The 11,130-nt window shown below is 41.1% G+C and overlaps 1 protein-coding gene across 1 annotated transcript; it reads right to left on the bottom strand.

Annotated features, from left to right (window-relative positions):
* Positions 1-4,793: 4,793 nt before the first annotated feature.
* dpm3 (dolichyl-phosphate mannosyltransferase subunit 3, regulatory) lies at positions 4,794-6,223 on the bottom strand. The gene is made up of 2 exons (XM_028597876.1): positions 6,138-6,223; positions 4,794-5,899 (listed from the first exon to the last, which is right to left on the bottom strand). Exon 2 carries the CDS (start codon positions 5,851-5,853, stop codon positions 5,575-5,577), a length of 279 nt encoding a protein of 92 aa, XP_028453677.1. The 5' UTR covers positions 5,854-5,899; positions 6,138-6,223; the 3' UTR covers positions 4,794-5,574.
* Positions 6,224-11,130: the final 4,907 nt, after the last annotated feature.

Raw genomic sequence — 11,130 nt, 5'->3', positions numbered from 1 at the left:
GCCCTGTAGACTGAGTCCTTGGCAGCAGCCTGGGTCGAATCCATCCTGCAGCCCTTTGCTGCATGTCATCCCCCGCATTGCCCATGTATCTGCACAATCTAAAAATAAAATTAAAAAAATAAATTAAAGATGACAGTATCAATATTTCTGACAAACAAATGAAAAAACGTATGACTCTAATGTAATTGCAATACAGAGGCACAAACTGGACAGTTCCCTTTAATTAACTGCACAGTAAAAGGTGCAGCTTTAGCCTCTACAGCTAATTTCCAGCTGCAGTCCCTGGTCAGCTGACAATAGGAATCCTAAAATATATATTAAATCAAACTAAGGAAAAAAAAGACATTTATCAATTTATCGGTCGTCATTGTGTAACCGAGAGAGAGAGCTGACCCAACATAAACTGGTAGGAGGTCATGAGACACAGCAAGAAAAAATACACAATTCAGAGCAGGTTTGGCATGCCCAGCTGGTCTCTCTCTGCATCTCTGGACTGAGTCATACCTCGCTATCAGCAGGAGACATGAAGACCAGTCCCTGTCTGCCTGCTAGCGTATGTTACTACTTGGAAGAGCCAGGAGTATCTGCTTTACAGGGCTTCTGGGAGGTTACCTAATGTTATTGTAGCTATTTGTAGCATTTATAAGCTTCCATGCTGCCCTAGAATGGGAACCTGGTGTCTTGTAAGTATCAAAGCAGCTGTTTATGAGCAGCAAAAAAACAATAGGGTAACCAATAAGTGACTTTTTAACCTCCCTCACATACTTTTTATTCAGCGATGATGCACTGAATGCTCGGATTATATGTTTTATTGTAGCGGCATGTTTGAAAGCTCCTTTATTTCCTCTTTTGTTTGAGTCCTGCTTTAGTGCCTGTAAAAGCTTTAGATAACAGCAGGGTCAGATAGGGCTGATGGGAAGGAAACACCTTGGTTATACAGAGTAAGTCTGAGCCTCTGGGTCAATCAGGGCACATTTTGGTCCCCTTCCATCGCTGGCGGTCGGGGTGTGGTCTCCTCTTCCCGAAAATTCATGTCACACACTCACTGCCAGGGTCATCTGTCTTGTTCCAGCTCATGTTTTGGTTTCCTGTCCATGTCACTTAGTCATTTTCCTTTTTTTTTTACTCATTTTCACTGCACACTTCTTTTGTTCTGCCCCTTTAAACCATTAACCCCCCCACACACACACACCTCATGTCACTCTCTCATCATGCCATTACTGTTGTTCACCCTTTTCAGTATCTGAATCAAATCTCTATCTCTTTTAGCTCTGGGCTCCATCTCTCCTTCTGTGCGTCTCTAGATGGGTTTGAGGTTTTGCTTTTTCACTCTTGGTTTTCAGCTTGTTAAGATGGATTTGCTCCCAGCAGTGTCACTGAGTGTCTCTAGAAATGTTTTTTATAGTGTCTTAAGGTCTCAGTGGGGCCATGCTGCGGGCACAACCCCATGGCCTGCCCCACTGTCTCTATCCCCATTAGGTTTCCTCCTGTTTTTCAGCTCCTCTCTCAATTTATCCGACGCCTCTCACATTTGGAGCATTCTGCACATGTTTGTTATGTTTCTCAGCCTACTTCACCTTTTAAAATCCTCCTGTCAAAGACAATTGTGAAAAAAAATCTTAGAAGTGGCTCGCATACCCCAAACCGGAAAAGAAAGGAAAATTCAAGCAAGAGGATTTTGAAGTTACCACTTAGACATGTTACATCACTGAGAGATTTTAGATGACTTTGAGACATGAGTCAAGTGTGCAGATCTTACCACTTTTGTGATACAAGAACGAATAAATATTTTATATATTTCATAACAAACCAGCTTTATATCTTTAATGTGAAAAACAGCTGAATCTCAACTTTGGTTTTGAATTATTTCAAGTCAAGTTTAGGCCAGCTTTTACCTCAAAGTGATCTAAATTAGAGATCTTCAACAGGGGGTCCGGAACCCCTACAGAGTTACTGCAGGGGGGTGCACTGAATTATTGTTAAAGGAACACGCCGACTTATTGGGACTTTAGCTTATTCACCATAACCCCCAGAGTAGTCCATACATACCCTTCTCATCTCTGTGCGTGTTGTAACTCTGTCTAACGCCCCCCAGCGCTAGCTAAGCCTAGCACAGATCCTGGAGGTAACCGGTTCCAACTAGCCTACTGCTCCAAATAAGTGACAAAATAACCAAGGGGGTAAGCTTCGCTTCAGAACTCGAACCTCCTATGGCGCCATTTTGATGCTACCAAACAATCACCCGACGTTAGCATTCCATTGACTGTCATTCATTTTGACAATTGACAGCAAATAACTTTACATCTGAAGCGTTTAAAGACTTTTTTTGTCCATTGTTTATTTCTAAAGAAACACGACAATGTATAAAAGGCTCCATTACCTTGTACCTCACGTTACGGCTCCGTAGCAGACGTTTTTATAAACATAGGCTAACGATTGTGTCATAACCATGCAACTTACTGTCGCATAGTAGAGGAATTACCGTATAGTACAGGAGAAGCTTGCAGGCAGTTTCGACTTACATTAGCTGTTTAAGTTGAATTACTAATGTTAACTAGCATTTTAGTTAGCAATAATTAGCCTGTGCCCATGTTATCTCCTACGCTCTACATCTCTGCAAGATTGGGAATGATTGAGATTTCTCTTGGCACAGCTACCAGAAGACTTACAACTTTCAGACAGGTTGCTCACGTCACATTTACGTTGTTTCTAATATCCTTCACTGGTTTCCGTCCGAGCAACGGGATCTGTTGGTCCAGTTTATATACTGTCTATGAAAATAACGCCAACATGTTCCTGTTTACATGTTGTGATTTGTATAGTCACAAGGTGTACAAATAACAAGGTCACTATGCTTTTACTATCTAGTAATTGTTGACTCAATTACTCCAACTCTGAGCAAACTCCAGGCAAACTCTCTGCTCCTCACCACAGGGCTTCAGGTGCTGCTAGCAAATCACTCCGCCCAAGAAGCAGAAGTAGCAGTGCTTCGACTTTCTGAGAATATAGTTCCCAGTTTGTATACGGTTAGAAGACAGCTGTGTCTCATATGACCATAAGTCCCAATAAATCAGTGTGTTCCTTTAAGTTTTTTTTTAAGTTTCCAAGAAAATTAAAACGCGTTAACATGAAACCAACATATTATTAGCAAATATAAATCAGCCTATTTGTGAAAAAACCATTGATGATAACCATACTGGCCTGTAGGTAAGGTAGTCACTTAGATAGCCATCCACAGATACAGTTCATCGTAAGGATTCACTTTGCCACATGTATGCTTAACATTAAAACATGATTTAGAAAATCATACCAGCAATAATTATTATTATTATTATTATTATTATTATTTTATTGGCGTAGTATTCTATGTAAAAAAGGTATGTATAAAGGCTTTAGGCTGCTCTACATGTCATTGTAGGCCCAGTTTAATACGCAACTTAATTTTTATACAATTTAATAAAATTTGTGCGATGTAGTAGGGGTCTCTGCACCATCTCTTTCAGTTAAGGGATCCTTGGCTCAAAACGCATTGAAGACCCTGATCTAAATTATAATGATTTAACTGTGTGAAGGTTTGACAACTATACATGAAAGGTCATTCTCACTGGACAAATAAAAATTACTTATGGTAGCCTAAGCCAGAAATTTGATTTACTAAGGCTTTGTTCAAACTGACTAACTGCTATGCAATCGTTATTATGGATTTTGCACATTGCTTCAAATTACTGTGCTCTATCAGGAGCACAATACTGCCAATGTGAACACTGCCCCTTGCTCGCCAAACAGCAGTAGTGATGCTAGTCGTCTCACATTTGCTGCAAATGAAACACATGGAGATTTATTGGAGGACGTTTTTGATAGGACAGCTATTGTTAAATCTCTGTCTGTGCATCAGATTACAATAAATTACACTTGCTATCATGTAAAGGGCTAAATCTGGGATGAAGTTTATGTACTGTATGTTTGAAATAAGGGATTAAAGGGAAAAGGCACTGTATATGGCACCATTTGGCCTAATCTGATTTATATTTTTGTCTGATAGGCTTCAGAATAAAAATGAACAGATGGATGTCTTCAAAGTTAGATTTGGGGAGAATGATGACAAAGAAAAGTGATTAACTATTTCACATGTGGTTACGAGTAAGAACATAATTGCTTACCAAGGCAAGCCTTTGGTGTAAATATCAAAGTATAAGATTTTCTGGTAAAAAGAAAAAACAGGTTGCCTTTCATCCAGTCTGCTCTTGCAACAGCTTGCAGACATTCATGGGGGGGTGACGTTGCAAGGCACAATGGGGCTGCAGCCAAATGGCACAACAGGCAGAGTGTGCAAAAAGAGAATTGCCAACTCCTTTGCATTTGTTCTAAAGTTATGGGAGCTTTTGAAACCCCATAATGATGCCTTCGGCCAGGCTATTCTTTGTTTATACCCAGCGGGAACTCACTGGAAATGAACATAGGCAGCTTTTTAAGGCTCACACAAAAGAACTGTACTTGCCAACATCAGATTAGTTCAAACCTACATACTAAGCTTGCATTCTCTGATTGGAGCAAACCTCTGTGAGGGTAGAAAAGGAAATGCTCTATAATTTATATTTCATTTCGTTAACTACTGTACAAAAGAGATCAGTGTCTTGTACAGAGGGAGGCATTGAGAAGTTGATATAAAGCCCTGAGCCATGTGGGTTATGCTTGGAGAAGGAATGCATCATATATGCAAGCACTTACTCACATACTTCCTGGCCCTATTGGAACCCCCAACCCACAAACACACACACATTTGTAGGCAGAAAAACTGAAGAAAAATAGACTCCAATTTAATTAAGTTCCAGCAATAGCCCAAGGGCACAAGTCTGAAATTGGACAATGGAATGTACATTTCTTTACAGATAAAATCTAGTCCATCTATACAGACAAGCAACACTCTCCAGACACACACAACAAGGTCCACACTGTGTACTACTATTTTGGATTTGACACAGATCGAAAGCATCTGAGAATTCCTAGTGGTAACAGTCTTTAGTGAGATTGTTCCAGTGTGACCCTTTGGTTTCATTTGATGACATTTCAGTGATCTGCAACTTGTTACAGATGATAATTTTGCAGAGCAGTAGTTCTCAGGGGGATTTAATTGTGTGCCGTTTGCATCCAAAGACAGCACCATGTTTGTTCACGGTTTAGCTCCTTTCTTTTATCTGGTTTGAGGTGTGTAACCACCAGTTACAAAATGATTCAAACTGAAACTAGTGTTAAATATCATTCAGTTACTTCATAAAAGAGGTCTTTAAATGATGAGAATAATAATAATTAAAAAAAAAAGTCAAACTGCTGTGTTGTCACTTATGAGTAACCCTGAATTTCTAATTTCCTAAAGCACATTTGATCTAGGTCTTATTTGAAAGCGATGACACTAAATAACACAAAACAAACTATGCTGCATTAAGAGTCATAACTGATGTTCAGATCATGTCTGCTGGAAACAAAAAAAGAGGGAGTCAGACAGGTTGTATGTGAAAGTTGTCCGTGCGTCCCTTTCGGTCTCTCAAAAGTTCCTCCATTAGTCCATCTCAAATTCTACATCTTTAATCCCTTTTTCCTTAAGTCCTCTTTGGCTTCTTTTATCTGCCCCTGCAGCTCTTTTGCCGCCTCGTCGCAGTCATTAAAGGTGGCCACCCTGTATCCCACCGTGGCCAGCGAGTAGCAGCCAAATGAAACCAGCAGGTACAGAGGCATCGGCCAGGCGACCTCTCTGTAAGTCTGCGGCAGGCTCAGGTCCAACAGGTCGAAAGAGACCAAAGCCCAGGCTGCGACCACCACCGACACACCGAACAGCCACTCCACAAGTTTTGTCATGATGAGAACTGCCGCGAGGATTTCAGGTGAGAAGCTGGGAAACAACCTGAAAGAGAAACGAACGGTTAAAAGGCTATTTATTCATCCAGAACGTTAGCTTAGCTTTAGCACACCAAAGTAGCATCGTCTTAGCTAACGTTATGTAGCTACAACACACGAGGAAGACAAACAGCAGGTAGGCAACAGGAATACGTGGTCACACACAGCCAGCTAAAGGGAATTATTTATTCGTTTAAATAGCATTTCGTTCAATAGTTTTAGAAGAAATAATCCGATGTGTTTACCTCCTCTCAAACGCCACCTCACCTCTGCGCAGAGTTATGACGTAACCGTCACGCCTTATGGGAAATGCAGTCACTGCTGTGTTGCTTCAAAAATTCCAACAAATCTACTGAATTATTGATCAAGTAAGATGTAAGATACGAACTTTATTGTCATTATACTGCTGTGCAAGACAACAATACAACGAAATTGCGATGACACTCCCTGAAATTAAAAACAATATATATGAAAAAAGATGACATATTTATTTGTTCATTTTCTTTTAAATTTCATACAAATCGCAGAATTAATTATTCACAAGCAAAAACAAGTTTTATTAAAGCTTGAATATTTAATCATTATTAAGATTTACACATCAAATCTCAACAATCTGTTGTGCTCTATTGAAGACATAACTAGATAACTCTTTTAAGTTTTAAAACATTTTGATAATTAGCCTACTATTTTGCATGCAAACCCTTAATTATTTATCTATCTACATATTTAATGATGTATATTGTTACTATTGTTGCCACACTATATTCTAGATGTCCTGTTTTGTTGTAGTAATCACCCACTATTTGTATGAGGAGTGAGAAGACAGTGGTCAGAAAGATTAATTACTACATTCCCTCATTATACTTATTACTCAATAAATCTCAAAGGTTGCCGCTGTCTATGTTTTTCATTAAAACGTTGCCGTAGACTGTTGTCTCATGCATTAACAACACCAGCACCCTGTCAGCTGAGAGACAGAAAACAATTTATTTCAACTAAGTCTATAATGAGGCCCGCAGTCAGGCTTTTAACACACATTAGACCTTTAACTGTTTCTCTGTGCCATCCTCTTAATTTAGAAAAGCCATTTTGAAAATTAGTTTACCATTAGTAGCTGAAAGCTATCCATAAATACTAATGTTATTCCAAAGCAGGGAATTCAACAACAATTTCATTAGGGGCCTCGGGGAGCACACTGTTGTCTGACCTCAGTGTCTTTAGGTGCGCTGGGGCACGTCTGTTCATTCAGGGCGGTGAACTGTCCAGGTGCAGAGGGCTCAGACCTCTCCAGGGTGAAATCAGGAGGAGTGGGAGATGTAAACATCATTCAGTTAGCTGGGGAAAGGGACGCACCAAAGAGCCACTGAGAAATAAACATCATTCTTTGGGGGAAAATGGAGAGTTATTCTTAGGACAGTGATGTTTATGTTTGTCTGCACCAGTGTTAATAGTGTAAGTGACAATCTGCGTGTCTGCCAGAGGGGTGAAGCCTGTTTCTTCTGTTTATGGAGACTGGTATATGCAAGACTGGAAGATAATCAGGGTTTATGTCTGTTTGCTGTTTGCTAATAATAACCAATTATCTTTCCAAGTCTGCAATGTAGTTCGAGGAATATGCGTATGGGTTTGTATAACAGCTATCATACTATGGCCTAAATGTCCGCCAATGTGTATTGCGTTTAAATTTCCTTTACAAGAAGCTGCAACTCATGATTATATCCATTATTGATTGATATGCTGACTATGTTTTATTAAGATTTTAATTATTTAATAATTTAATCTGTTAAATCACAGACAATTTCCCATTGCCCAAGGTAACATCTTAAATTTCAACACAAAGATATTAATTTAGAGAAAAACAGCAGATCCTAACATTTTAGAAGTGGAAACCAATAAATGTTTGGCATACTTTTGCTATATAAATTACGTAAATTATTAATTAATTATCAAAATTGTGGTCACTGAATTTTCTGTCAATCTGATAATAACCTAATGACAATATTCAAAGTTGTCTCTATAAGAAATATAGTGGAAAATTAAAAGCTAGAGACTCAGACCTTCAGAATGAAATTAAATAATACTTTGAATTGAACCCTGTTTTGATGCAACTCAAAACAGCATGGGGATACTTGCTGCACTTAATAAGATGTTATACGATATCAGACTGTGAGGGTCAGGTTACTTCACTGCATCGATAGAATAAAGCGAATCCAGGTGGGATTACCCATAACATGCTGCATCATTACATACATCATAGTGTGTGCTGTTTTCCTGGCTGTGTGGCATCGGTATGAGCAGCAGTGTGAGTGTGTGTGATGCTCAGTGGGAACAGTCGAGCTGGCTTTTCTCAGTGTATCTCCCTGCCAGCTCCTGTTCCGTTCCAGTACTCAGGAAACCTGTGCTCTATCCGAGAAGGCCTGGCAGACACAACACAACAGCCTGTGAGCAGGAGGGGCATTCAAACTGAGAGAATGAGAGAGAGAGACACAAAGATAGAGAAAGAAAGGGAGAGGGAAGGGGACATGCAGAGTGAGACAGAAAATGAGACGGGGATGTATAGGGAACCAGAGTGAGAGAGGGGTGAAGCAATGGCAGCAGTTAGAATAACCAGAAAAGAGGGAGGGGGGTTTCATAGCTGACAGGGCAAGAGCGAGAAAGCTGAGAGGGCCAGAAATGAAAAGAAAGGGTGACTGAGTATGTGGACGAAAGAGGAGAGGCCAACAGAGAAAAGAGGAGAGGAGGGAGCAGACAGGGGAGAGAGGTTTAGACAGGGGGGTGAAATCAGGGGATTTGCAGGTGCAGCTTGAACAACCAATGACCTTAATGGTGCATTAAATCCAGCTGTTCCTTATCCAGACTTTCCTTCAATCCCCCTAACACCTTCAACTGCGCAATAGACTGCATGCAGCACCTCGGTTCCCACAATGGGGAGTGAGTATTGCAGCGTAGGCTGATGGGATAGCGATGGAAGAGGAGATACTTGATCCTCAAGTGCAGAAATAAAAGTCACTGTGACTCCATCCACAGAATAAAGATAAGAGGCACAGATAAAACAGGAAAAGTGGTAATGGTGAGTTGTGTTGACTCTGTCTCTCTGGCTTTGTCAATAATAGTCGCGTGAAAGGTCCAGATAAGAATGTGTACTACTAAAAAGCTATATAGGGATCCAGATTTGGCTACATAATAATTGTGTAATATCCCAAGTGTGTGAAGCAAGAGCTGGGGAGGCAGAGAAAATCAGAGAGGGAGAGAGAGAGGCTGTTTAAGATAACAATAGAGCTTGGACTCAAAAACAGGAACCCTCTGTTTCCTACGCTGGAGACCGTGTGTGTGTGTGTGTGTGTGTGTGTGTGTGTGTGTGTGTGTGTGTGTGTGTGTGTGTGTGTGTGTGTCTGTGTGTCTGTGGATGTGTTTGGGAAAAGGAAAGAATGACTAAAACTGCGTCACGATGTCCACTTTCCACTTTCACAGGTGGTAGAGCGAGAACTGATACTTGTCCCGATAACCCAAGCACGCAGAGGAAAGGTGAGCCTGTGTCAAACCACCTGAAATCTTTAAAGCTCAGATTTTGCTATGAAATTTTGGTCTGGAAAAAAATAAAATCGACTGAACCTGGCAGCTAAATGCCAGACAAATCAGCAAAATATGTGGAGTGGTTTAAGTGGCAAGGCAATCTTTCAAACTCCTAGACCATGTCAAAATTTCTTTGAACTGATGGAAAGTCAAAATGAAATCCCATGATTTTCTAGTTGGAAAATTTGAAGAAACTGGGCCAAGTCCAATTCAAGTCAAGCGACACAAGTCTGTGTCATATCTCACCTCTTGTCAAACAAGTCTCAAGAAGAATATTTCTTTCTTGAGCTAAGAAAGGAGAAAAGTGTTAAAAGCCTTTATTTTGTCAGGCATAATTGTTTAAACGACCGGTTTTAACTTTACATGGTCTTCAACAACAGACAACTAATGTGGCAGGCTCCACAACTAATGCATGAGTATAGGTTTTGTGTGTGCATGTATTTCGTGCCTATGTATGTAATGAATAATAACAATAATAACAAAATATCTCTAAAGGCCGTTTTACAGTTGTGCGGAGGCTCCACGCAGAGCTCTCGCCGTAGCCTACATAAGTGGCCTGATGTTAATACTTGTGCACTGGTGTGTGCGTCAAGCCGGCATGTGTGTGTGTGGGGAGTGGGTGATACAGCAAGGGAGAAGTGAGAGAGTGACGGCGATTAGCTTTGGAGCGAGTACCGACTCTAGAGGCATAGTAAAACACAGTGTCTCCCCTGTGTTTTCTGACCAGGGTGGGAAATCTGTAGCAGGAAAAGTTAATCCTCTCCTTGATTTCATGTTGTTTATGGAGAAGGAGAACCAGGAAATGAGCTGGATGAAATGCAACGCTACCAAGCCACAGCCGAGCGACGTGCGCCACTGCGACGTGTAGTTAAATTTTTCGAGAGGTGCGCATCAGACTACAGCGTAGGGTCCGGCGTAGACGCAGAGGGGTCAGCGAGGGTCTGTGGGGCTATGCCGTCGACTTTACGCACGACTATAAAATGGCCTTAAGTCTGACAGTCTCATGTCGCAAGCTTTGTGATAGCCCAACAAGTTGTTCATTCTCCCAATCAAGTGTTAGGTTTGTGTTGTCTCTTTTGAACGAGAGTAGTTCTTCTCAATACTCTGTTGTACTTTCAACTTGAAATGTCACCTGCCCCTCGCAGATTCCTTATGTGCCCGGAAAGAGCGATAGTAGAGTTTGTGGGATGACTTTGCAGGAGGCTGCTCAGACAGGTGAGGTGACCACAAATCAAAATAGATGCATCAGGGTGGAGAGCCCTGTGATACCGCTCATCAGGGGTCCCAATTCAAAGCAGGGCTGCTAAAAGTTTTGACGTTGATAAGCACACTGCTCATAAATATCCTTGAGCCAAGATCGTTTATGAACAGGGAGAGTCTGTTTGAAATTGCTGAGATAATAGTTGTGAGACCCCTGCGCTACTTAGGGCCTACTTAATGAAGTCTTGGGCTACTCAAGTGGGTGTAAGGTCAGAGTGTGGTCAAGTGTGACCACTCTGAACCATGTGAGAATAGCACTTGTCTTGCCCTCGGTGCTCCCAGTAAAGACACGCACCTGTTTCAGCTGCTGCTGTGACGGCCGCAGTGAAACAACAGAGGAATGCACGCCCATCCCCTCTTCTCTCTCTCCACGCTCTCAATGCTGTCCTAATAAATCTCATCACA

The sequence above is a fragment of the Perca flavescens genome, chromosome 14 (genome assembly GCF_004354835.1).
Source record: "Perca flavescens isolate YP-PL-M2 chromosome 14, PFLA_1.0, whole genome shotgun sequence".
NCBI lineage: Eukaryota > Metazoa > Chordata > Actinopteri > Perciformes > Percidae > Perca > Perca flavescens.
This window is presented reverse-complemented; position numbering and strand designations above follow the sequence as displayed.

Bases quoted from the DNA above. Each gene is read 5' to 3' on its own strand.
- dpm3 (XM_028597876.1), bottom strand. From the start codon at position 5,853: ATGACAAAACTTGTGGAGTGGCTGTTCGGTGTGTCGGTGGTGGTCGCA.